This window comes from Somniosus microcephalus, unplaced genomic scaffold (assembly GCF_052327205.1).
Source record: "Somniosus microcephalus isolate GS21.2 unplaced genomic scaffold, FLI_Smic_1.0 scaffold987, whole genome shotgun sequence".
Taxonomy (NCBI): Eukaryota; Metazoa; Chordata; class Chondrichthyes; order Squaliformes; family Somniosidae; genus Somniosus; species Somniosus microcephalus.
The window spans coordinates 1-27,708 of NW_028226174.1; the positions used below are offsets into that span (position 1 = coordinate 1).

The following is a 27,708-nucleotide window of genomic DNA, read 5'->3' on the forward strand; positions in this document are numbered from 1 at the left end:
CCTCAGTACCCGCCCCTCCGACAGTGCGGGGCTCCCTCAGTACCGCCCCTCCGACAGTGCGGCGCTCCCTCAGTACCGCCCCTCCGACAGTGCGGCGCTCCCTCAGTACCGCCCCTCCGACAGTGCGGCGCTCCCTCAGTACCGCCCCTCCGACAGTGCGGTGCTCCCTCAGTACTGCCCCTCCGACAGTGCGGGCTCCCTCAGTACCGCCCCTCCAACAGTGCAGCGCTCCCTCAGTACCGCCCCTCCGACAGTGCGGCGCTCCCTCAGTACCGCCCCTCCGACAGTGCGGCGCTCCCTCAGTACCGCCCCTCCGACAGTGCGGCGCTCCCTCAGTACCGCCCCTCCGACAGTGCGGGCTCCCTCAGTACCGCCCCTCCAACAGTGCGGCGCTCCCTCAGTACCGCCCCTCCGACAGTGCGGCGCTCCCTCAGTACCGCCCCTCCGACAGTGCGGCGCTCCCTCAGTACCGCCCCTCCGACAGTGCGGCGCTCCCTCAGCACTGGCACCGGGGGAGTGTCGGGCCTGGATTATGGTGCTCTAGTCTCTGGAGTGGGGGCTCGAACCCACGACCCTCTGACTGTCTAAGTGGACCGGAAGCCTGGCGGTGTACAGGGTCTGGTTTCCCACGTGGAGAGCGGGCGGGCAAGGATCCGGAGGGTGGGTGGGGCCTGGGTTGACCACTGGGTGGGTCAGCGATACCGAGGAGAGGATTGGGCGGGGGGAACAATTTTGAAACTGAAGACAGATTCCTCCGTTTAAGAAAAGGATGCAGCGATTGTCTTTGGAACAGGCAGAATGCGGAGAATTATCTATCTGTTATTGGCGTCCTTTACTGTGACCTCCAGTGATACTTCTGCGTGTGGTTTAGGTAATCTGGAGCAGGCGAATTTGGAGCTCAGGGCCGTGATCAAGAAGATCTGGAAACGGACCAAGCCCAAGATTCTGGATGAGGTTATTCCACCATGTGAAGGTCAGCAACGAAATCACTGCCGGAGAGAGACCATCGACATCAGGGACCCCTTTTATAGAGGGAGTCTCCCCATCAGGAACCCCTTTTATAGAGGGAGTCTCCCCATCAGAGACCCCTTTTATAGAGGGAGTCTCCCCATCAGGGACCCCTTTTATAGAGGGAGTCTCCCCATCAGGGACCCCTTTTATAGAGGGAGTCTCCCCATCAGGAACCCCTTTTATAGAGGGCGTCTCCCCATCAGAGACCCCTTTTATAGAGGGAGTCTCCCCATCAGGGACCCCTTTTAAAGAGGGAGTCTCCCCATCAGGGACCCCTTTTATAGAGGGAGTCTCCCCATCAGACCCCTTTTATAGAGGGAGTCTCCCCATCAGGGACCCCTTTTATAGAGGGAGTCTCCCCATCAGGGACCCCTTTTATAGAGGGAGTCTCCCCATCAGGAACCCCTTTTATAGAGGGAGTCTCCCCATCAGGAACCCCTTTTATAGAGGGAGTCTCCCCATCAGACCCCTTTTATAGAGGGAGTCTCCCCATCAGGAACCCCTTTTATAGAGGGAGTCTCCCCATCAGGGACCCCTTTTATAGAGGGAGTCTCCCCATCAGACCCCTTTTATAGAGGGTGTCTCCCCATCAGGGACCCCTTTTATAGAGGGAGTCTCCCCATCAGACCCCTTTTATAGAGGGAGTCTCCCCATCAGGAACCCCTTTTATAGAGGGAGTCTCCCCATCAGACCCCTTTTATAGAGGGAGTCTCCCCATCAGGGACCCCTTTTATAGAGGGAGTCTCCCCATCAGACCCCTTTTATAGAGGGAGTCTCTCCATCAGGGACCCCTTTTATAGAGGGAGTCTCCCCATCAGAGACCCCTTTTATAGAGGGAGTCTCCCCATCAGAGACCCCTTTTACAGAGGGAGTCTCCCCATCAGGGACCCCTTTTATAGAGGGAGTCTCTCCATCAGAGACCCCTTTTATAGAGGGAGTCTCCCCATCAGAGACCCCTTTTATAGAGGGAGTCTCCCCATCAGAGACCCCTTTTATAGAGGGAGTCTCCCCATCAGAGACCCCTTTTATAGAGGGAGTCTCCCCATCAGAGACCCCTTTTATAGAGGGAGTCTCCCCATCAGAGACCCCTTTTATAGAGGGAGTCTCCCCATCAGAGACCCCTTTTATAGAGGGAGTCTCCCCATCAGAGACCCCTTTTATAGAGGGAGTCTCCCCATCAGGAACCCCTTTTATAGAGGGAGTCTCTCCATCAGGGACCCCTTTTATAGAGGGAGTCTCCCCATCAGGGACCCCTTTTATAGAGGGAGTCTCCCCATCAGGAACCCCTTTTATAGAGGGAGTCTCCCCATCAGAGACCCCTTTTATAGAGGGAGTCTCCCCATCAGGGACCCCTTTTATAGAGGGAGTCTCCCCATCAGGGACCCCTTTTATAGAGGGAGTCTCCCCATCAGGGACCCCTTTTATAGAGGGAGTCTCCCCATCAGGAACCCCTTTTATAGAGGGAGTCTCCCCATCAGGGACCCCTTTTATAGAGGGAGTCTCCCCATCAGGAACCCCTTTTATAGAGGGAGTCTCCCCATCAGGGACCCCTTTTATAGAGGGAGTCTCCCCATCAGGAACCCCTTTTATAGAGGGAGTCTCCCCATCAGGGACCCCTTTTATAGAGGGAGTCTCCCCATCAGGGACCCCTTTTATAGAGGGAGTCTCCCCATCAGACCCCTTTTATAGAGGGAGTCTCCCCATCAGGAACCCCTTTTATAGAGGGAGCCTCCCCATCAGACCCCTTTTATAGAGGGAGTCTCCCCATCAGGGACCCCTTTTATAGAGGGAGTCTCCCCATCAGGAACCCCTTTTATAGAGGGAGTCTCCCCATCAGAGACCCCTTTTATAGAGGGAGTCTCCCCATCAGGGACCCCTTTTATAGAGGGAGTCTCCCCATCAGGGACCCCTTTTATAGAGAGAGTCTCCCCATCAGGGACCCCTTTTATAGAGGGAGTCTCCCCATCAGGGACCTCTTTTATAGAGGGAGTCTCCCCATCAGGGACCCCTTTTATAGAGGGAGTCTCCCCATCAGGAACCCCTTTTATAGAGGGAGTCTCCCCATCAGGGACCCCTTTTACAGAGGGAGTCTCCCCATCAGGGACCCCTTTTATAGAGGGAGTCTCCCCATCAGACCCCTTTTATAGAGAGAGTCTCCCCATCAGAGACCCCTTTTATAGAGGGAGTCTCCCCATCAGGAACCCCTTTTATAGAGGGAGTCTCCCCATCAGGGACCCCTTTTATAGAGGGAGTCTCCCCATCAGGGACCCCTTTTATCGAGGGAGTCTCCCCATCAGGAACCGCTTTTATAGAGGGAGTCTCCCCATCAGGGACCCCTTTGATAGAGGGAGTCTCCCCATCAGAGACCCCTTTTATAGAGGGAGTCTCCCCATCAGGGACCCCTTTTATAGAGGGAGTCTCCCCATCAGAGACCCCTTTTATAGAGGGAGTCTCCCCATCAGGGACCCCTTTTATAGAGGGAGTCTCCCCATCAGAGACCCCTTTTTTCGAGGGAGTCTCCCCATCAGACCCCTTTTATAGAGGGAGTCTCCCCATCAGAGACCCCTTTTATAGAGGGTGTCTCTCCATCAGGTACCCCTTTTATAGAGGGAGTCTCCCCATCAGACCCCTTTTATAGAGGGAGTCTCCCCATCAGGGACCCCTTTTATAGAGGGAGTCTCCCCATCAGGGACCCCTTTTATAGAGGGAGTCTCCCCATCAGGGACCCTTTTATAGAGGGAGCCTCCCCATCAGACCCCTTTTATAGAGGGAGTCTCCCCATCAGACCCCTTTTATAGAGGGAGTCTCCCCATCAGGGACCCCTTTTATAGAGGGAGTCTCTCCATCAGGGACCCCTTTTATAGAGGGAGCCTCCCCATCAGGGACCCCTTTTATAGAGGGAGTCTCCCCATCAGGGACCCCTTTTATAGAGGGAGTCTCCCCATCAGGGACCCCTTTTATAGAGGGAGTCTCCCCATCAGGGACCCCTTTTATAGAGGGAGTCTCCCCATCAGTGATCCCTTTTATAGAGGGAGTCTCTCCATCAGGGACCCCTTTTATAGAGGGAGTCTCTCCATCAGACCCCTTTTATAGAGGGAGTCTCCCCATCAGGGACCCCTTTTATAGAGGGAGTCTCCCCATCAGAGACCCCTTTTATAGAGGGAGTCTCCCCATCAGGGACCCCTTTTATAGAGGTAGTCTCCCCATCAGGAACCCCTTTTATAGAGGGAGTCTCCCCATCAGGGACCCCTTTTATAGAGGGAGTCTCTCCATCAGGACCCCTTTTATAGAGGGAGTCTCCCCATCAGGGACCCCTTTTATAGAGGGAGTCTCTCCATCAGGGACCCCTTTTATAGAGGGAGTCTCTCCATCAGGGACCCCTTTTATAGAGGGAGTCTCTCCATCAGACCCCTTTTATAGAGGGAGTCTCCCCATCAGCGACCCCTTTTATAGAGGGAGTCTCCCCATCAGAGACCCCTTTTATAGAGGGAGTCTCCCCATCAGGGACCCCTTTTATAGAGGTAGTCTCCCCATCAGGAACCCCTTTTATAGAGGGAGTCTCCCCATCAGGGACCCCTTTTATAGAGGGAGTCTCTCCATCAGGACCCCTTTTATAGAGGGAGTCTCCCCATCAGGGACCCCTTTTATAGAGGGAGTCTCCCCATCAGGGACCTCTTTTATAGAGGGAGTCTCCCCATCAGGAACCCCTTTTATAGAGGGAGTCTCCCCATCAGACCCCTTTTATAGAGGGGGTCTCCCCATCAGGGACCCCTTTTATAGAGGGAGTCTCCCCATCAGGGACCCCTTTTATAGAGGGAGTCTCCCCATCAGCGACCCCTTTTATAGAGGGAGTCTCCCCATCAGGGACCCCTTTTACAGAGGGAGTCTCCCCATCAGGGACCCCTTTTATAGAGGGAGTCTCCCCATCAGACCCCTTTTATAGAGAGAGTCTCCCCATCAGAGACCCCTTTTATAGAGGGAGTCTCCCCATCAGGGACCCCTTTTATAGAGGGAGTCTCCCCATCAGGGACCCCTTTTATCGAGGGAGTCTCCCCATCAGGAACCCCTTTTATAGAGGGGGTCTCCCCATCAGGAACCCCTTTTATAGAGGGAGTCTCCCCATCAGGGACCCCTTTTATAGAGGGAGTCTCCCCATCAGAGACCCCTTTTATAGAGGGAGTCTCCCCATCAGGGACCCCTTTTATAGAGGGAGTCTCCCCATCAGAGACCCCTTTTATAGAGGGAGTCTCCCCATCAGACCCCTTTTATAGAGGGAGTCTCCCCATCAGGTACCCCTTTTATAGAGGGTGTCTCTCCATCAGGGACCCCTTTTATAGAGGGTGTCTCTCCATCAGGTACCCCTTTTATAGAGGGTGTCTCTCCATCAGGGACTCCTTTTATAGAGGGAGTCTCTCCATCAGGGACCCCTTTTATAGAGGGAGTCTCCCCATCAGACCCCTTTTATAGAGGGAGTCTCCCCATCAGGGACCCCTTTTATAGAGGGAGTCTCCCCATCAGGGACCCCTTTTATAGAGGGAGTCTCCCCATCAGGGACCCTTTTATAGAGGGAGTCTCCCCATCAGACCCCTTTTATAGAGGGAGTCTCCCCATCAGGGACCCCTTTTATAGAGGGAGTCTCCCCATCAGGGACCCCTTTTATAGAGGGAGTCTCCCCATCAGGGACCCCTTTTATAGAGGGAGTCTCCCCATCAGGGACCCCTTTTATAGAGGGAGTCTCCCCATCAGGGACCCCTTTTATAGAGGGAGTCTCTCCATCAGACCCCTTTTATAGAGGGAGTCTCCCCATCAGGGACCCCTTTTATAGAGGGAGTCTCTCCATCAGGGACCCCTTTTATAGAGGGAGTCTCTCCATCAGACCCCTCTTATAGAGGGAGTCTCCCCATCAGGGACCCCTTTTATAGAGGGAGTCTCTCCATCAGGTACCCCTTTTATAGAGGGAGTCTCTCCATCAGGGACCCCTTTTATAGAGGGAGTCTCCCCATCAGACCCCTTTTATAGAGGGAGTCTCCCCATCAGGGACCCCTTTTATAGAGGGAGTCTCCCCATCAGGGACCCCTTTTATAGAGGGAGTCTCTCCATCAGGGACCCCTTTTATAGAGGGAGTCTCCCCATCAGGGACCCTTTTATAGAGGGAGTCTCCCCATCAGACCCCTTTTATAGAGGGAGTCTCCCCATCAGGGACCCCTTTTATAGAGGGAGTCTCTCCATCAGGGACCCCTTTTATAGAGGGAGCCTCCCCATCAGGCACCCCTTTTATAGAGGGAGTCTCCCCATCAGGGACCCCTTTTATAGAGGGAGTCTCTCCATCAGGGACCCCTTTTATAGAGGGAGTCTCCCCATCAGGGACCCCTTTTATAGAGGGAGTCTCCCCATCAGGGACCCCTTTTATAGAGGGAGTCTCCCCATCAGGGACCCCTTTTATAGAGGGAGTCTCCCCATCAGGGACCCCTTTTATAGAGGGAGTCTCTCCATCAGGGACCCCTTTTATAGAGGGAGTCTCCCCATCAGGGACCCCTTTTATAGAGGGAGTCTCTCCATCAGGGACCCCTTTTATAGAGGGAGTCTCCCCATCAGGGACCCTTTTTATAGAGGGAGTCTCCCCATCAGACCCCTTTTATAGAGGGAGTCTCCCCATCAGGGACCCCTTTTATAGAGGGAGTCTCCCCATCAGGGACCCCTTTTATAGAGGGAGTCTCCCCATCAGGGACCCCTTTTATAGAGGGAGTCTCCCCATCAGGGACCCCTTTTATAGAGGGAGTCTCCCCATCAGGGACCCCTTTTATAGAGGGAGTCTCTCCATCAGGGACCCCTTTTATAGAGGGAGTCTCCCCATCAGGGACCCCTTTTATAGAGGGAGTCTCTCCATCAGGGACCCCTTTTATAGAGGGAGTCTCCCCATCAGGGACCCCTTTTATAGAGGGAGTCTCCCCATCAGACCCCTTTTATAGAGGGAGTCTCCCCATCAAGGACCCCTTTTATAGAGGGAGTCTCCCCATCAGGGACCCCTTTTATAGAGGGAGTCTCCCCATCAGGGACCCCTTTTATAGAGGGAGTCTCCCCATCAGACCCCTTTTATAGAGGGAGTCTCCCCATCAGGGACCCCTTTTATAGAGGGAGTCTCCCCATCAGGGACCCCTTTTATAGAGAGAGTCTCCCCATCAGGGACCCCTTTTATAGAGGGAGTCTCCCCATCAGGGACCCCTTTTATAGAGGGAGTCTCTCCATCAGGGACCCCTTTTATAGAGGGAGTCTCCCCATCAGAGACCCCTTTTATAGAGAGAGTCTCCCCATCAGGGACCCCTTTTATAGAGGGAGTCTCCCCATCAGGGACCCCTTTTATAGAGGGAGTCTCCCCATCAGGGACCCCTTTTATCGAGGGAGTCTCTCCATCAGGGACCCCTTTTATAGAGGGAGTCTCCCCATCAGGGACCCCTTTTATAGAGGGAGTCTCCCCATCAGACCCCTTTTATAGAGGGAGTCTCCCCATCAGACCCCTTTTATAGAGGGAGTCTCCCCATCAGAGACCCCTTTTATAGAGGGAGTCTCCCCATCAGAGACCCCTTTTATAGAGGGAGTCTCCCCATCAGGCACCCCTTTTATAGAGGGAGTCTCACCATCAGGGACCCCTTTTATAGAGGGAGTCTCCCCATCAGACCCCTTTTATAGAGGGAGTCTCCCCATCAGGGACCCCTTTTATAGAGGGAGTCTCCCCATCAGAGACCCCTTTTATAGAGGGAGTCTCCCCATCAGGGACCCTTTTATAGAGGGAGTCTCCCCATCAGGGACCCCTTTTATAGAGGGAGTCTCTCCATCAGGGACCCCTTTTATAGAGGGAGTCTCCCCATCAGGGACCCTTTTATAGAGGGAGTCTCCCCCTCGGACACCTTTTATCGAGGGAGTCTCCCCATCAGGGACCCCTTTTATAGAGGGAGTCTCCCCATCAGGGACCCCTTTTATAGAGGGAGTCTCCCCATCAGGGACCCCTTTTATAGAGGGAGTCTCCCCATCAGGGACCCCTTTATAGAGGGAGTCTCCCCATCAGAGACCCCTTTTATAGAGGTAGTCTCCCCATCAGAGACCCCTTTTATAGAGGGAGTCTCCCCATCAGACCCCTTTTATAGAGGGAGTCTCCCCATCAGGGACCCCTTTTATAGAGGGAGTATATCTATCTGTCTGTCTCCCTCCCTCTGTCTCTCTCTCTCCCTCTCTCTTTCTGACTCTCTGTCTCTCAATTCAATTCAATTCAATTCAATTCAGATCGCTTTATTGGCATGATGACAAGTTACATCTTATGTTGCCAAAGCATCGAAAAACATTCATGGTTGTACACAAAAATACAGATCTATCCATACAGTGTATAAACAGATATATCCCTGAGTGTATAAATATACATTCATATAATTTATAGATACTCTTTTCTTATATTTAGTGGTTGTCCCTCTGTTTATGGCAAGCTGTAACATGGTGTGCCGCTAGTGTTACACAGTTTCTCTTCCCCTAGTAGGTATGGGAGTTTTTGGTCATCATTCAAATTTCTGAATTCCGGGCATATTTTTGTGAATTTTGGGTCGAAATTCTCCCTGATGCCCTGATATTTTCCACAAGCTGTGAGGAAGTGCATCTCTGTCTCCACCACTCCCTGACTGCAGTGAGAGCATATCCTGTCCTCTCTTGGTAGCCGGGTCTGCCTGTGTCTACCTTTTTCGATCGCCAGGCTATGTTCACTAAGTCTGTACATTGTCAAGGTTTTTCTCAGTTTGCTATCCTTTACCATGGTCAGGTAATCAGCCATGTTGTTCTGTCTGTCTCTCTGTCTCTCTCTCTCTCTGTCTCTCTCTCTCTCTCTCTCTCTGTCTCTGTCTCTCTCTGTCTCTCTCTGTCTCTCTCTCTCTCTCTCTGTCTCTGTCTCTCTCTGTCTCTCTCTCTCTCTCTCTCTCTCTCTCTCTGACTCTGTCTCCCACTGACTCGTCTCTCGCTCGCTCCGATCCACAGACGAGGAGGTGACGGTCGGCAAGTTTTACGCTACCTTCCTGATCCAGGACTACTTCAGGAAGTTCAGGAAGCGGAAGGAGAATGGCCTGTTTAGCCAACCCGAGATCTGCAACTCCACAACGTTACAGGTGAGCCTGGGGGCTGGGTCAGCGCGCCGCAAACTGCCCACAGTCCCAACACCCTGGGTGGAAGCTCTTCTTGAGTTCTGCCTCCCCTTTAAGAACGATAGCGGGTCGGGGGGAGCATTGGCCTGTTGGTCTGAGGGGGAACAGGGGGGATTGGACTATGACACCTTGGCTTGGGTGTCGGCCGTGGCTCAGTGGGTCTCCCTCTCTCCTCGGAGTCAGAAGGTCGTGGGTTCGAGCCCCCCACTCCAGAGACTCGAGCCCCGTAATCCAGGCCCGACACTCCCCCGGAGCCAGTACTGAGGGAGCGCCGCACTGTCGGAGGGGCGGTACTGAGGGAGCGCCGCACTGTCGGAGGGGCGGTACTGAGGGAGCGCCGCACTGTCGGAGGGGCGGTACTGAGGGAGCGCCGCACTGTCGGAGGGGCGGTACTGAGGGAGCGCCGCACTGTCGGAGGGGCGGTACTGAGGGAGCGCCGCACTGTCGGAGGGGCGGTACTGAGGGAGCGCCGCACTGTCGGAGGGGCGGTACTGAGGGAGCGCCGCACTGTCGGAGGGGCGGTACTGAGGGAGCGCAGCACTGTCGGAGGGGCGGTACTGAGGGAGCGCCGCACTGTCGGAGGGGCGGTACTGAGGGAGCGCCGCACTGTCGGAGGGGCGGTACTGAGGGAGCGCCGCACTGTCGGAGGGGCAGTACTGAGGGAGCGCCGCACTGTCGGAGGGGCGGTACTGAGGGAGCGCCGCACTGTCGGAGGGGCAGTACTGAGGGAGCGCCGCACTGTCGGAGGGGCAGTACTGAGGGAGCGCCGCACTGTCGGAGGGGCGGTACTGAGGGAGCGCCGCACTGTCAGAGGGGCAGTACTGAGGGAGCGCCGCACTGTCGGAGGGGCAGTACTGAGGGAGCGCCGCACTGTCGGAGGGGCGGTACTGAGGGAGCGCCGCACTGTCGGAGGGGCGGTACTGAGGGAGCGCCGCACTGTCGGAGGGGCGGTACTGAGGGAGTGTCGCAGGGGCGGTACTGAGGGAGCGCCGCACTGTCGGAGGGGCGGTACTGAGGGAGCGCCGCACTGTCGGAGGGGCGGTACTGAGGGAGCGCCGCACTGTCGGAGGGGCGGTACTGAGGGAGCGCCGCACTGTCGGAGGGGCGGTACTGAGGGAGCGCCGCACTGTCGGAGGGGCGGTACTGAGGGAGCGCCGCACTGTCGGAGGGGCGGTACTGAGGGAGTGTCGCAGGGGCGGTACTGAGGGAGCGCCGCACTGTCGGAGGGGCGGTACTGAGGGAGCGCCGCACTGTCGGAGGGGCGGTACTGAGGGAGCGCCGCACTGTCGGAGGGGCGGTACTGAGGGAGCGCCGCACTGTCGGAGGGGCGGTACTGAGGGAGCGCCGCACTGTCGGAGGGGCGGTACTGAGGGAGCGCCGCACTGTCGGAGGGGCGGTACTGAGGGAGCGCCGCACTGTCGGAGGGGCGGTACTGAGGGAGCGCCGCACTGTCGGAGGGGCGGTACTGAGGGAGCGCAGCACTGTCGGAGGGGCGGTACTGAGGGAGCGCCGCACTGTCGGAGGGGCGGTACTGAGGGAGCGCCGCACTGTCGGAGGGGCGGTACTGAGGGAGCGCCGCACTGTCGGAGGGGCAGTACTGAGGGAGCGCCGCACTGTCGGAGGGGCGGTACTGAGGGAGCGCCGCACTGTCGGAGGGGCAGTACTGAGGGAGCGCCGCACTGTCGGAGGGGCAGTACTGAGGGAGCGCCGCACTGTCGGAGGGGCGGTACTGAGGGAGCGCCGCACTGTCAGAGGGGCAGTACTGAGGGAGCGCCGCACTGTCGGAGGGGCAGTACTGAGGGAGCGCCGCACTGTCGGAGGGGCGGTACTGAGGGAGCGCCGCACTGTCGGAGGGGCGGTACTGAGGGAACGCCGCACTGTCGGAGGGGCGGTACTGAGGGAGCGCCGCACTGTCGGAGGGGCGGTACTGAGGGAGCGCCGCACTGTCGGAGGGGCAGTACTGAGGGAGCGCCGCACTGTCGGAGGGGCGGTACTGAGGGAGCACCGCACTGTCGGAGGGGCAGTACTGAGGGAGCGCCGCACTGTCGGAGGGGCGGTACTGAGGGAGCGCCGCACTGTCGGAGGGGCAGTACTGAGGGAGCGCCGCACTGTCGGAGGGGCGGTACTGAAGGAGCGCCGCACTGTCGGAGGGGGAGTACTGAGGGAGCGCCGCACTGTCGGAGGGGCGGTACTGAGGGAGCGCCGCACTGTCGGAGGGGCGGTACTGAGGGAAGGCCGCACTGTCAGAGGGGCAGTACTGAGGGAGCGCCGCACTGTCGGAGGGGCGGTACTGAGAGAGCGCCGCACTGTCGGAGGGGCGGTACTGAGGGAGCGCCGCACTGTCGGAGGGGCAGTACTGAGGGACGCCGCACTGTCGGACGGGCGGTACTGAGGGAGCGCCGCACTGTCGGAGGGGCGGTACTGAGGGAGCGCCGCACTGTCGGAGGGGCGGTGCTGAGGGAGCGCCGCACTGTCGGAGGGGCGGTGCTGAGGGAGCGCCGCACTGTCGGAGGGGCAGTACTGAGGGAGCGCCGCACTGTCGGAGGGACGGTACTGAGGGAGTGTCGGAGGGGCGGTGCTGAGGGAGCGCCGCACTGTCGGCGGGGCGGTACTGAGGGAGCGCCGCACTGTCGGAGGGGCGGTACTGAGGGAGCGCCGCACTGTCGGAGGGGCCGTCTTTCGGGATGAGACGTTAAACCCGAGGCCCCGTCTGCTCTCTCTGGTGGATGTAAAAGATCCCACGGCCACTATTGGAAGAAGAGCAGGGGGGAGTTCTCCCCGGTGTCCTGGGGCCAATATTTATCCCTCAACCAACATCACTAAAAACAGATGATCTGGTCATTTATCACATTGCTGTTTGTGGGAACCTGCACGCAGAGATATAGAAAGTTTCCTTCAGAATGATCTTAAACAGTTCAATTAATCTGCAAGACTTTCGGAGAACACAATCTTAGATAGAGTTTCCATTTGTACGTGATAACATTCCTAAGCAGTGCACAGAGCTTATTGTTCAAGTGCAGAGTTTAGCTTTATACCTCCATTAAATTAGCAGAGGGGAAGTTGAAACAAGAAGGTTAAACATATTTGTATAACAACCTCCACAGCAGCAGTTTCTAGCCTTTATTTTGTAAGTCAGTGCAACACGACTAAGGTTATTAAGGAAGTTATTGCTAAACCTTTATAAATCACTGGTTAGGCCCCAGCTAGAGTATTGTGTCCAATTCTGGGCACCGCACTTTAGGAAGGATGGACAGGGCCTTGGAGAGGGTGCAGAGGAGATTGACCAGAATGGTCCCAGAGATGAGGGACTTCAGTGATGTGGAGAGACTGGAGAAGCTGGGATTGTTCTCCTTAGAGCAGAGAAGGTTAAGGGGAGATTGACCAGAATGGTCCCAGGGATGAGGGACTTCAGTGATGTGGAGAGACTGGAGAAGCTGGGGTTGTTCTCCTTAGAGCAGAGAAGGTTAAGGGGAGATTGACCAGAATGGTACCAGGGATGAGGGACTTCAGTGATGTGGAGAGACTGGAGAAGCTGGGGTTGTTCTCCTTAGAGCAGTGAAGGTTAAGGGGAGATTGACCAGAATGGTACCAGGGATGAGGGACTTCAGTGATGCGGAGAGACTGGAGAAGCTGGGGTTGTTCTCCTTAGAGCAGAGAAGGTTAAGGGGAGATTGACCAGAATGGTACCAGGGATGAGAGACTTCAGTGATGTGGAGAGACTGGAGAAGCTGGGGTTGTTCTCCTTAGAGCAGAGAAGGTTAAGGGGAGATTGACCAGAATGGTACCAGGGATGAGGGACTTCAGTGATGCGGAGAGACTGGAGAAGCTGGGGTTGTTCTCCTTAGAGCAGAGAAGGTTAAGGGGAGATTGACCAGAATGGTACCAGGGATGAGGGACTTCAGTGATGTGGAGAGACTGGAGAAGCTGGGGTTGTTCTCCTTAGAGCAGAGAAGGTTAAGGGGAGATTTAATAGAGGTGTTCAAAATCATGAGGGGTTTTGATAGAGTAAATAAGGAGAAACTGTTTCCAGTGACAGGAGGGTCGGTAACCAGAGGACACAGATTGAAGATAATCGGTAAAAGAACCAGAGGGGAGATGAGGAGAATGTTTTTTACGCTGCGAGTTGTTGTGATCTGGAACGCGCTGCCTGAAAGGGCGGTGGGAGCAGATTCAATAGTAACTTTCAAAAGGGGGAATTGGAGAAATACTTGAAGGGGGAAAATGTGCCGGGCTGTGGGGAAAGAGCAGGGGGAGTGGGACTAATTGGAGAGCTCGTTCAAAGAGCCGGCACAGGCACGATGGGCCGAATGGCCTCCTCCTGTGCGGTAAGATTCTACCAATCTACAGTTTATCGTTCAGGTGAGTTTTTTTTCTGTCACAACAGGCGGGACTGCGGACTCTGCAGGACATCGGCCCGGTGATACGTCGGGCAATCTCGTGCGACCTTCAGGAAGAGCTGGAAGATGAGGGAGGGCGTGAGGAGGATGTCCCTTACCAGGTCAGTTGAGCCAGCAGCAGATTTGGCGCAACAACAGCAGCCTTGCCTTTATCCAGCGCCTCTGACGTACCAAAACGACCCAAGGCGCTTGACGGGAAACGTGAGCAGTCAAAATTTGAGCCACATAGAGAGAGATATCGGGGACAGGCGACCAAAAGCTGGGTCAAAGAAGCAGGTTTTAAGGAGCGTCTTAAAAGGAAGAGAGGCACAGAGAGGTTTAGGGAGGGAATTCCAAAGCTCGGGGGCCCTGGCGCGGTCGCCAATCGTTGAGCGATGGAATTCGGGGGGATGCGCGAGAGGCCAGAATTGGAGGAGCGCAGAGATCTCGGAGGGTTGTAGGGGCTGGAGGAGGTTACAGAGATAGGGAGGAGGGGGGAGAGGAGGCCGCGGACGGATTTATAGAGAAGGATGAGGATTTTAAAATGCATTGGGCCCCAATAAAAAGAAAGAGCTCGCATTTCTCCAGCGCCTATCACCACCTCAGGATGTACCAAAGCGCTTCACAGCCAATGACGTACTTGTTTTGAAGTGTGGTCACTGTTGTAATGTAACGCCCTCGGCCTTCAGTAACTTCTTTCCCCAGAGAGTGGTGAGAATGTGGAACTCCCTACCACAGGGAGTGGTCGAGGTGAATAGCGTGGATGCGTTTAAGGGGGAAGCTGGATAAACACATGAGGGAGAAAGGAATAGAAGGATATGGTGATGGGGTGAGATGAAGAGGGGGCGGGAGGAGGCTGGTGTGGAACAGGAACACCGGCACGGAGCAGAGGGGCCGAATGGCCTGTTTCTGGGTGTACAGACGATTTAATTCAAGCACAGCTGATCTGTACCTCAACCATATTTCTGCATTTTTTTTACTAATGTAGATGGTCGTCTGAGCTTGGGGCTGAGGGACAGTGTCGAGGGAGCTTTACTCTGTATCTAACCCCGTGCTGTACCTGCCCTGGGAGTGTTTGATGGGACAGTGTAGAGGGAGCTTTACTCTGTATCTAACCCGTGCTGTACCTGCCCTGGGAGTGTTTGATGGGGACAGTGTAGAGGGAGCTTTACTCTGCATCTAACCCGTGCTGTACCTGCCCTGGGAGTGTTTGATGGGACAGGGTAGAGGGAGCTTTACTCTGTATCTAACCCCGTGCTGTACCTGCCCTTTGATGAATCTGTGTTGACCTCCCCAGAATTCGGAGAGACGAGGCTCGAAGACCTCCGTTGGTTCTGTCCACTCTGTCATCAGCGTGACCGGCAGTGACTCCGCCCAGGACCCCAGCGCCAGGAGGGTGGCCAATGGGTCGGTGCACCGCGGCCAGAGCGTGCGAGCGAGCAGCCAGGAAGATCCTGGCGATACCCGCCCACCGAGCCCAGAGAGGAAGTCCAGTAACGCCAGGTAACGGCCTCGGCTCACAGAGCGTCCCGCGTCCCCACCCCTTCCCTGGCTCCGACACCCCGTTGCCACCAATACCACATCCAAGTGCCCAGTTCTTCATCTGTGGGGCTGGACCCTGGGGCAGTTCGATCATGGGAGGCGTCACAACCTCCCGACAGTCCTACCCTCGTGGGGAGAAGGTGGGTGGGTGGGGTTGAGGGATATGGGGAGAAGGTGGGTGGGTGGGGTTGAGGGATATGGAGCGTAGGTGGGGCTGAGGGTTGCTGTTTTAAAGATTCTTCTCTTCCAGTGTGGCTAGGAGAGATTCCAAGGGCGAAGTCTACTCACCAGCTGTTCGGAAAGAGGAGCCGGTGTCGGCGGAGGAATACATTGAGGACTATTTATCTGGCGAGCAAGGATACTACAGCAAGGATGAGGACAACGAAAGTGAGACCTCGAGAGACAGGTAGGAGCGGCTCTGACACCGAACACTTCACCTGAGAGGACAGACCCCCCCGTTTAACCTCGGGTTTCACGTCTCATCCGAAAGATGGCACCTCCGACAGTGCGGCGTTCCCTCAGTACCGCCCCTCCGACAGTGCGGCACTCCCTCAGTACTGCCCCTTCGACATTGCGGCGCTCCCTCAGTAACACCCCTACGACAGTGCGGCGCTCCCTCAGTACCGCCCCTCCGCACCGCCCCTCCGACAGTGCGGCGCTCCCTCAGTACCGCCCCTCCGACAGTGCGGTGCTCCCTCAGTACAGCCCCTCCGACAGTGCGGCGCTCCCTCAGTACCACCCCTCCGACAGTGCGGCGCTCCCTCAGTACCGCCCCTCCGACGGTGCGGCCCTCCCTCAGTACCGCCCCTCCGACGGTGCGGCCCTCCCTCAGTACCGCCCCTCCGACGGTGCGGCGCTCCCTCAGTACTGCCCCTCCGACAGTGAGGCGCTCCCTCAGTACTGCCCCTCCGACAGTGCGGCGCTCCCTCAGTACTGCCCCTCCCACAGTGCGGCGCTCCCTCAGTACCGCCCCCCCGACAGTGCGGCGCTCCCTCAGTACCGCCCCTCCGACAGTGCGACGCTCCCTCAGTACTGCCCCTCCGACAGTGAGGCGCTCCCTCAGTACTGCCCCTCCGACAGTGCGGCGCTCCCTCAGTATTGGTGCTGGTGTGTCCAGTGACGCTCCACCCCCCTCCTTGCTGGAACGTGTGGGTGCCGAGATGTTGTGCTGCCCCGGCCCCCATGGCTAAATAGCCCCCGAGAAGGCCTCACAAACCCCATACATCCACACCTGGGAAATGGCCTGTGGGGGCAGAGGAGAGAGGGGAGGGAGTTCTCCGGTGAGCTACAGGTGCACCCCTCATTCCCCGCAGGGTTATATTATGGCCCCAATCTATGTTGCGACTTAGCCTGCACGTGGTCGGGGGCGCGGTGGTGGGACGGAGACGGGGAGAAGCTCTCCGATTAGGGCGCACGACGGCTGGTTGCCAAGCTGGTTATTCTCCGCCAGGAGGCCGGCACTGGAGCATAGGAACAGGAGGAGGCCATTCAGCCCCTCGAGCCTGTTACATTAGGAACAGGAGGAGGCCATTCAGCCCCCTTCGAGCCTGTTACATTAGGAACAGGAAGAGGCCATTCAGCCCCTCGAGCCTGTTACATTAGGAACAGGAGGAGGCCGTTCAGCCCCCTCGAGCCTGTTACATTAGGAACAGGAGGATGTAGTTCAGCCCCCTCGAGCCTGTTACATTAGGAACAGGAGGAGACCATTCAGCTCCTCGAGCCTGTTACATTAGGAACAGGAGGAGGCCATTCAGCCCCCTCGAGCCTGTTACATTAGGAACAGGAGGAGGCCATTCAGCCCCCTTCGAGCCTGTTACATTAGGAACAGGAGGAGGCCATTCAGCCCCCTCGAGCCTGTTACATTAGGAACAGGAGGAGGCCATTCAGCCCCCTTCGAGCCTGTTACATTAGGAACAGGAGGAGGCCATTCAGCCCCCTTCGAGCCTGTTACATTAGGAACAGGAGGAGGCCATTCAGCCCCCTCGAGCCTGTTACATTAGGAACAGGAGGAGGCCATTCAGCCCCCTTCGAGCCTGTTACATTAGGAACAGGAGGAGGCCATTCAGCCCCCTCGAGCCTGTTACATTAGGAACAGGAGGAGGCCATTCAGCCCCCTTCGAGCCTGTTACATTAGGAACAGGAGGAGGCCATTCAGCCCCCTTCGAGCCTGTTACATTAGGAACAGGAAGAGGCCATTCAGCCCCCTCGAGCCTGTTACATTAGGAACAGGAGGAGGCCATTCAGCCCCCTTCGAGCCTGTTACATTAGGAACAGGAGGAGGCCATTCAGCCCCCTTCGAGCCTGTTACATTAGGAACAGGAGGAGGCCATTCAGCCCCCTTCGAGCCTGTTACATTAGGAACAGGAGGAGGCCATTCAGCCCCCTCGAGCCTGTTACATTAGGAACAGGAAGAGGCCATTCAGCCCCTCGAGCCTGTTACATTAGGAACAGGAGGAGGCCATTCAGCCCTCCCGAGCCTGTTACATTAGGAACAGGAAGAGGCTATTCAGCCCCTCGAGCCTGTTACATTAGGAACAGGAGGGAGGCCATTCAGCCCCTCGGGTTGTTGGGGCTGGAGGAGCTTATAGAGATAGGGAGAGGGACGAGGAGGCCGTGGAGGGATTTGAACAGGAGGATGAGAATTTTTAAATCAAGGCGTTGCTGGACCGGGAGCCAGTGTAGGTCAGTGAGCACAGGGGATGGGGGTGGGGGCGAGTTAGGATACGGGGAAGTGGCGTTTTAGATGAGCTGATGGTTACGGAGGGTGGAAGGTTGGATGCCAGGGCCACGAGAGCGCCGGAACAGTCGCGTCTGGAGGGGACAAAAAAGGGTGAGGGTTTCAGCATCAGATGGGCTGAGGCAGGGGTGGAGATTGACGTGGTGGGGCCGTCTTCCCGTTAGAGGTGGGCGTCAGGGTGGGTATTGTTGCTTCGGCGAGCTGCTCCGATAACACCCCGTGCCCTGTCCCCTCGCTGCAGGCCAGTGGACGCAGGGGAGATCGATGCGTATCGCGGTGTGCGCGACACCCTGCCCGCCGCCAGACGTTACGGCCTTCACGACGGCGAGCCTCCGGTCCAGCCTGAGGCCAGACGGTCACCACGGAGACGGCTGCTCCCTCCCACGCCAGCAGGTAGGCAGGATTACCAGCAGACATCGGGTTCGGGCTCTGCTGGGACTAGGAGATTACAGAGGCCATTCAGCCCTTCGTGCCTTTGCTTGAGCAATCCCAGAAGTAATCCCACTGCCCCGCACTCCCCCCATAGCCCTGTATCAATCCCAAACTAATCCCACTGCCCCGCTCTCTCCCCATAACCCTGTATCAATCCCCAAACTAATCCCACTGCCCCGCTCTCCCCATAGCCCTGTATCAATCCCAAACTAATCCAACTGCCCCGCTCTCTCCGCATAGCCCTGCATCAATCCCCAAACTAATCCCACTGCCTCGCTCTCTCCCCATAGCCCTGTATCAATCCCCAAACTAATCCCGCTGCCCCGCTCTCTCCCTATAGCCCTGTATCAATCCCAAACTAATCCCACTGCCCCGCTCTCTCCCCATAGCCCTGTATCAATCCCAAACTAATCCCATTGCCCCGCTCTCTCCCATAGCCCTGTATCAATCCCAAACTAATCCCACTGCCCCGCTCTCTCCACATAGCCCTGTATCAATCCCAAACTAATCCCATTGCCCCGCTCTCTCCCCATAGCCCTGTATCAATCCCCAAACTAATCCCACTGCCCTGCTCTCTCCCCATAGCCCTGTATCAATCCCAAACTAATCCCACTGCCCCACTCTCTCCCCATAGCCCTGTATCATCCCCCAAACTAATCCCACTGCCCCGCTCTCTCCACATAGCCCTGTATCAATCCCAAACTAATCCCACTGCCCCGCTCTCTCCCCATAGCCCTGTATCACAAACTAATCCCACTGCCCCGCTCTCTCCCCATAACCCTGTATCAATCCCCAAACTAATCCCACTGCCCCGCTCTCCCCATAGCCCTGTATCAATCCCAAACTAATCCAACTGCCCCGCTCTCTCCGCATAGCCCTGCATCAATCCCCAAACTAACCCCACTGCCTCGCTCTCTCCCCATAGCCCTGTATCAATCCCCAAACTAATCCCATTGCCCCGCTCTCTCCCATAGCCCTGTATCAATCCCAAACTAATCCCACTGCCCCGCTCTCTCCACATAGCCCTGTATCAATCCCAAACTAATCCCATTGCCCCGCTCTCTCCCATAGCCCTGTATCAATCCCAAACTAATCCCACTGCCCCGCTCTCTCCCCATAGCCCTGTATCAATCCCAAACTAATCCCATTGCCCCGCTCTCTCCCATAGCCCTGTATCAATCCCAAACTAATCCCACTGCCCCGCTCTCTCCCCATAGCCCTGTATCACAAACTAATCCCACTGCCCCGCTCTCTCCCATAGCCCTGTATCAATCCCAAACTAATCCCACTGCCCCGCTCTCTCCCCATAGCCCTGTATCAATCCCAAACTAATCCCATTGCCCCGCTCTCTCCCATAGCCCTGTATCAATCCCAAACTAATCCCACTGCCCCGCTCTCTCCCCATAGCCCTGTATCACAAACTAATCCCACTGCCCCGCTCTCTCCCATAGCCCTGTATCAATCCCAAACTAATCCCACTGCCCCGCTCTCTCCCCATAGCCCTGTATCACAAACTAATCCCACTGCCCCGCTCTCTCCCATAGCCCTGTATCAATCCCAAACTAATCCCACTGCCCCGCTCTCTCCCCATAGCCCTGTATCACAAACTAATCCCACTGCCCCGCTCTCTCCACATAGCCCTGTATCAATCCCAAACTAATCCCACTGCCCCGCTCTCTCCCCATAGCCCTGTATCACAAACTAATCCCACTGCCCCGCTCTCTCCCCATAACCCTGTATCAATCCCAAAACTAATCCCACTGCCCCGCTCTCCCCATAGCCCTGTATCAATCCCAAACTAATCCAACTGCCCCGCTCTCTCCGCATAGCCCTGCATCAATCCCCAAACTAACCCCACTGCCCCGCTCTCTCCCCATAGCCCTGTATCAATCCCAAACTAATCCCACTGCCCTGCTCTCTCCCCATAGCCCTGTATCAATCCCAAACTAATCCCACTGCCCCGCTCTCTCCACATAGCCCTGTATCAATCCCAAACTAATCCCATTGCCCCGCTCTCTCCCCATAGCCCTGTATCAATCCACAAACTAATCCCACTGCCCTGCTCTCTCCCCATAGCCCTGTATCAATCCCCAAACTAATCCCACTGCCCCACTCTCTCCCCATAGCCCTGTATCAATCCACAAACTAATCCCACTGCCCCGCTCTCTCCCCATAGCCCTGTATCAATCCACAAACTAATCCCACTGCCCCACTCTCTCCCCATAGCCCTGTATCATCCCCCAAACTAATCCCACTGCCCCGCTCTCTCCACATAGCCCTGTATCAATCCCCAAACTAATCCCACTGCCCCGCTCTCTCCCCATAGCCCTGTATCAATCCCAAACTAATCCCACTGCCCAGCTCTCTCCCCATAGCCCTGTATCACAAACTAATCCCACTGCCCCGCTCTCTCCCCATAGCCCTGTATCAATCCCCAAACTAATCCCCCTGCCCCGCTCTCTCCCCATAGCCCTGTATCAATCCCCAAACTAATCCCACTGCCCCGCTCTCTCCCCATAGCCCTGTATCAATCCCAAACCAGTCCCACTGCCCCGCTCTCTCCCCATAGCCCTGTATCAATCCCCAAACTAATCCCCCTGCCCCGCTCTCTCCCCATAGCCCTGTATCAATCCCCAAACTAATCCCACTGCCCCGCTCTCTCCCCATAGCCCTGTATCAATCCCAAACTAATCCCACTGCCCCGCTCTCTCCCCATAGCCCTGTATCAATCCCCAAACTAATCCCACTGCCCCGCTCTCTCCCCATAGCCCTGTATCATCCCCCAAACTAATCCCACTGCCCCGCTCTCTCCACATAGCCCTGTATCAATCCCAAACTAATCCCACTGCCCCGCTCTCTCCCCATAGCCCTGTATCACAAACTAATCCCACTGCCCCGCTCTCTCCCCATAGCCCTGTATCAATCCCCAAACTAATCCCACTGCCCCGCTCTCTCCCCATAGCCCTGTATCAATCCCCAAACTAATCCCACTGCCCCGCTCTCTCCCCATAGCCCTGTATCAATCCCCAAACTAATCCCACTGCCCCGCTCTCTCCCCATAGCCCTGTATCAATACCCAAACCAGTCCCACTGCCCCGCTCTCTCCCCATAGCCCTGTATCAATCCCCAAACTAATCCCGCTGCCCCGCTCTCTCCCCATAGCCCTGTATCAATCCCCAAACTAATCCCGCTGCCCCGCTCTCTCCCCATAGCCCTGTATCAATCCCCAAACTAATCCCACTGCCCCACTCTCTCCCCATAGCCCTGTATCAATCCCCAAACTAATCCCACTGCCCCGCTCTCTCCCCATAGCCCTGTATCAATCCCAAACCAGTCCCACTGCCCCGCTCTCTCCCCATAGCCCTGTATCAATCCCCAAACTAATCCCACTGCCCCGCTCTCTCCCCATAGCCCTGTATCAATCCCAAACTAATCCCACTGCCCAGCTCTCTCCCCATAGCCCTGTATCAATCCCCAAACTAATCCCACTGCCCCACTCTCCCCCCATAGCCCTGTATCAATCCCAAACTAATCCCACTGCCCCGCTCTCTCCCCATAGCCCTGTATCAATCCCAAACTAATCCCACTGCCCAGCTCTCTCCCCATAGCCCTGTATCAATCCCCAAACTAATCCCGCTGCCCCACTCTCCCCCCATAGCCCTGTATCAATCCCCAAACTAATCCCACTGCCTCCATATAATTGCAAAAAGACTATGAAATCTTTTCTTCGCGTTCTTTGCTCCGGGTTCTGTTGGTATACTGCACGGATGAGATCTAATGGGCTGAAAGTTATAGATCATGGAAATTTACGGCACAGAAGGAGTCCATTCGGCCCATCGTGTCCGTGCTGGCCGACAAAGAGCTATCCCAGCCTAGTCCCACTTTCCAGCTCTCGGTCCGTAGCCCTGTAGGTTACGGCGCTTCGAGTGCACATCCAAGTACTTTCTAAATGTGATGAGGGTCTCTGCCTCGACCACCCTTTCAGGCAGTGAGTTCCAGACCCCCACCACCCTCTGGGTGAAAAAAGTTCTCCTCAACTCCCCTCTAATCCTCCTTTTTTTTTTTTAATTATTCGTTCACGGAACGTGGGCGTCGCTGGCAAGGCCAGCATTTATTGCCCATCCCTAATTGCCTTGCTAGGCCAATCACAGGGCTGTTAAGAGTCAACCACATTGCTGTGGGTCTGGAGTCACATATCGGCCAGACCAGGTAAGGGCGGTAGATTTCCTTCCATAAAAGACATTAGTGAACCGAATGGGTTTCTACGACAATCCAATAGTTTTATGGCCACCATTACTGATGCTAGCTTTTAGTTCCCGATTTATTTAATTAATAACTGAGTTTAAATTCCCCAGCTGCCGTGGTTGGGATTTGAACTTGCGTCTCTGGTTCATTAGGTCCAGGCCTAATGAATTACTAGCCCAGTGATATGACCACTATGCTACCGTTCCCAGTGACTTAAAATCTCTGCCTTATTTCTGCATTGGGCAGATGCAGTATAATGTGGATAAATGCGAGGTTATCCACTTTAGTGGCAAAAACAGCAAGGCAGATTATTATCTGAACGGCAATAGATTGGGAGAAGGGGAAGTGCAACGAGACCTGGGTGTCCTTGTGCACCAGTCACTGACGGTAAGCATGCAGGTGCAGCAGGCGGTTAAGAAGGCAAATGGTATGCTGGCCTTCGTAGCGAGAGGATTCGAGTACAGGAACAAGGATGTCTTGCTGCAGTTGTACAGGGCCTTGGTGAAACCACACCTTGAGTATTGTGCGCAGTTTTGGTCGCCTTATCTGAGGAAGGATGTTCTTGCCATGGAGGGAGTGCAGCGAAGATTCACCAGACTGATACCTGGGATGACAGGAATGACATACGAGGAGAGATTGGGTCGATTAGGCTTATACTCGCTGGAGTTTAGAAGAATGAGAGGGGATCTCATTGAAACTTATAAAATTCTAACAGGACTAGACAGACTAGATGCAGGAAGGATGTTCCCGATGGCGGGGGGAGTCCAGAACCAGGGGTCACAGTCTAAGGATAAGGGGTAGGCCATTTAGGACTGAGATGAGGAGGAATTTCTTCACCCAGAGAGCGGTGAACCTGTGGAATTCTCTACCACAGAAGGCAGTGGAGGCCAATTCATTAAATATATTCAAGAAGGAGTTAGATATATTTCTTAAGGCTAGAGGGATCAAGGGATATGGGGAGAAGGCAGGGACAGGGTACTGAATTTGGATGATCAGCCATAATCTCATTGAATGGCGGAGCAGGCTCGAGGGGCCGAATGGCCGACTCCTGCTCCTATCTTCTATGTTTCTGTGTTATCTTTCAGGCCGCATGCCTAACTTCAGCATTCAGTGCCTGGGCCGTCAGGAGAGCAAGGAGGACATCCCCATCCCCGGGACCTACCAGCAGCACACTCATCCCTGCCGATCCTCGCACCACCAGGTACGGCCGCAGCCTTTAAAGGATCGCTGAGTTTGCAAAGGGAGTGGCGTAAGAAAACTACTAGGCACTCGGTCTAAGCGTTAAACAAAGCTTTAATCAACTGTTTTACAACATGGAGGTCTAGTTATGTCCTTCACTAGTTGCTGTTAAGAATGTCCTGCGCAAGCTGGGCCCGTGCCCGAGTATTTATACTCTCCCTGGACAGCGCCGCCCGCAGGCTGCTCAGTATTATTTCATAATTCTTTCATGAATGACTGATTCGTGTCAGGGAGAGTTCACACACACACACACACACACACACACACACACACACACACAGACACACACACACACACACACCTCGTTGTGGGGATTGTGTATAAAAGCTGGTCGTTGTTCGATAACCAGCGGCCTAACTGCTCTGCTGTGCAATTATTTTCATGGTATTTTTTTGACTATAGGAACAGGAGGAGGCCGTTTAGCCCCCTCGAGCCTGTTACATTAGGAACAGGAGGAGGCCGTTCAGCCCCTCGGGCCTGTTACATTAGGAACAAGAGGAGGCCGTTCAGCCCCCTCGAGCCTGTTACATTAGGAACAGGAGGAGGCCCGTTCAGCCCCTCGAGCCTGTTACATTAGGAACAGGAGGAGGCCCGTTCAGCCCCTCGAGCCTGTTACATTAGGAACAGGAGGAGGCCGTTCAGCCCCTCGAGCCTGTTACATTAGGAACAGGAGGAGGCCGTTCAGCCCCTCGAGCCTGTTACACTAGGAACAGGAGGAGGCCGTTCGGCCCCTCGAGCCTGTTACATTAGGAACAGGAGGAGGCCGTTCAGCCCCTCGAGCCTGTTACATTAGGAACAGGAAGAGGACATTCAGCCCCCTTGAGCCTGTTACATTAGGAACAGGAGGAGGCCATTCAGCCCCTCGAGCCTGTTACATTAGGAACAGGAGGAGGCCATTCAGCCCCTCGAGCCTGTTACATTAGGAACAGGAGGAGGCCATTCAGCCCGTCAAGGCTGCTCCACCATTCAATCAGATCACAGCTGATCTGTATCTTAACTCCATCTACCCGCCTTGGTTCCTTATCCCTTAATCCCATTACCCAACAAAAATCTATCAATTTCAGTTTTGAAATTTCCAATTGACCCCCAGCGTCACAGCTTTTTTTGGGGGAGAGAGTTCCAGATTTCCACCAGCCTTTGTGTGACGAAGTGCTTCCTGACATCACCCCTGAACGGCCTGGCTCTAATTTGAAGGTTCTGCCCCCTTGTTCTGGACTCCCCCCACCAGAGGAAATAGTTTCTCTCTCGATCGACCCGATCGATCCTTTAATCATCTCAAACACCTTGATCAGATCACCCCCTTAATCTTCTACACTCGAGGGAACACAAGCCCAGTCTGTGCAACCTGTCCTCGGGATTTAACCCTTTTAGCCCCGGTATCTGTCTGCTGAATCTGCACTGCCCCCCCTCCAAGGCTGAGATATCCTTCCTGAGGAGCGGGGCCCAGAACTGAATATCGGAGAATGTGTTGCCAAAGTAGTAGACTTATTAAAATAAGATCTTAAAGATAAAACTTACCGCGGTATAGTTCCATGGGCCCTACGATAACTCCACCACACTTCTTTGCATGCCAGCTGAGGCAATGAATGTCAGCGGAGTATTCGACCTTGTGGGGCATCACACCCGTTCTCGATCCCTGTCCTCTTTCCAGCAAAGCAGGGACGGTGGGTGGGGAGGAGTCACTGAATAACGATCGGGAGCAGGAACTCTGCCCGCTTTGCTTTCGACACCCTCCCTCCCACCCAGTGTCCCCGCTCGATAAATGCCAAGCGACCCGGGTTCGATTTCCCCACCTGATTTCAGCCTGGGAGAGGCGAGGGGAAGTTGGGAAATGACGAGCGAGCCCCTTCGCCGAACGGAAAATGCGTCCGCAGCCAGTGAGCTACGGGATTTGGGGCTGGGCTGCGATGCTCCCCTTGGTCGAATTGCCCGGTGGCGCACAATATCTGGGGCTTGCACGAGACGGGCGGGGGGTGCGGTGGGAGGGGGGGGGGTTCGGGTGGCAACTTGGAGCCGAGGAAACGCCAGAATGGCGGGCCAGTGCCTTTTTGGGGTGGGAGGGAGGAGGGCATAGTTTGTCTGTATTGAGAGTTTGACGCGCGTCTTGCCCTTTGCGTTAGGCCTACGGCGCTGGTAGCTACGACCCTCGCCGGAACAGCGGCCACTCGTCGGCCGGCTCCACCCAGTCCTGGGCCACCCCGCCGCCATCCCGGGCCAAGAGGAGCCGCCTGTTCTACGCCCCGCTGATCCTGGTGGAGCCCGAGGAGCCGTGGGAGAAGAAGAACCACAGCCTGCCCTCGCTGCCCCGGAGCACCTGGTACACCGAGGAGCCGGAGCCGCCCTACCGCACCTACGCCGCGGCCACCCTCAGGGTGCCCGGCCAGCTCGACCACCGCTACAACGACAAGCGAGGCAGCGCCGACAGCCTGGTGGAAGCCGTGAGTCACGCTCCTTCGCGCCGCGCATTATCGGTTACGCAGGTCAAAGGGCAAGGCAACGTCCCAACGCAGGGAGGGGATCGGGGGGCTCGGTCTTTACCGCTACGTGACCAAAAATCCCACTCGCCTCACTCCCCGCACCCTTTAATATCCCACCCAGTCTAATCCCACTCTCTCCTCACTCCCCGCAACCTTTAATATCCCACCCAGTCTAATCCCACTCTCCCCCTCACTCCCCGTACCCTTTAATATCCCACCCAGTCTAATCCCACTCTCCCCCTCACTCCCCGCACCCTTTAATATCCCACCCAGTCTAATCCCACTCTCTCCTCACTCCCCGTACCCTTTGATATCCCACCCAGTCTAATCCCACTCTCCCCCTCACTCCCCACACCCTTTAATATCCCACCCAGTCTAATCCCACTCTCCCCCTCACTCCCCACACCCTTTAATATCCCACCCAGTCTAATCCCACTCTCCCCCTCACTCCCCGCACCCTTTAATATCCCACCCAGTCTAATCCCACTCTCCCCCTCACTCCCCGCACCCTTTAATATCCCACCCAGTCTAATCCCACTCTCCCCCTCACTCCCCACACCCTTTAATATCCCACCCAGTCTAATCCCACTCTCCCCCTCACTCCCCACACCCTTTAATATCCCACCCAGTCTAATCCCACTCTCCCCCTCACTCCCCACACCCTTTAATATCCCACCCAGTCTAATCCCACTCTCCCCCTCACTCCCCGCACCCTTTAATATCCCACCCAGTCTAATCCCACTCTCCCCCTCACTCCCCGCACCCTTTAATATCCCACCCAGTCTAATCCCACTCTCCCCCTCACTCCCCGCACCCTTTAATATCCCACCCAGTCTAATCCCACTCTCCCCCTCACTCCCCCACACCCTTTAATATCCCACCCAGTCTAATCCCACTCTCCCCCTCACTCCCCGCACCCTTTAATATCCCACCCAGTCTAATCCCACTCTCCCCCTCACTCCCCATACCCTTTAATATCCCACCCAGTCTAATCCCACTCTCCCGCTCACTCCCCCCACCCTTTAATATCCCACCCAGTCTAATCCCACTCTCCCCCTCACTCCCCCCACCCTTTAATATCCCACACAGTCTAATCCCACTCTCCCCCTCACTCCCCCCACCCTTTAATATCCCACCCAGTCTAATCCCACTCTCCCGCTCACTCCCCCCACCCTTTAATATCCCACCCAGTCTAATCCCACTCTCCCCCTCACTCCCCGCACCCTTTAATATCCCACCCAGTCTAATCCCACTCTCCCCCTCACTCCCCACACCCTTTAATATCCCACCCAGTCTAATCCCACTCTCCCCCTCACTCCCCGCACCCTTTAATATCCCACCCAGTCTAATCCCACTCTCCCCCTCACTCCCCGCACCCTTTAATATCCCACCCAGTCTAATCCCACTCTCCCCCTCACTCCCCGCACCCTTTAATATCCCACCCAGTCTAATCCCACTCTCCCCCTCACTCC

General features: G+C 55.8%; 1 protein-coding gene across 1 annotated transcript in view; it reads left to right on the plus strand.

Moving 5' to 3' along the window:
* Positions 1 to 798: 798 nt before the first annotated feature.
* LOC147080917 (voltage-dependent L-type calcium channel subunit alpha-1D-like) overlaps positions 799 to 27,708 on the plus strand; it is a 48,869-nt gene continuing 21,959 nt past the window's right edge. Inside the window, exons 1-8 of the mRNA XM_085981024.1 lie at positions 799 to 973; positions 9,025 to 9,152; positions 13,573 to 13,686; positions 14,862 to 15,067; positions 15,357 to 15,512; positions 18,085 to 18,236; positions 23,606 to 23,721; positions 25,880 to 26,197. Coding sequence (XP_085837150.1) covers positions 799 to 973; positions 9,025 to 9,152; positions 13,573 to 13,686; positions 14,862 to 15,067; positions 15,357 to 15,512; positions 18,085 to 18,236; positions 23,606 to 23,721; positions 25,880 to 26,197 — 1,365 coding nt within the window. The remainder of the gene's footprint in view (positions 974 to 9,024; positions 9,153 to 13,572; positions 13,687 to 14,861; positions 15,068 to 15,356; positions 15,513 to 18,084; positions 18,237 to 23,605; positions 23,722 to 25,879; positions 26,198 to 27,708) is intronic.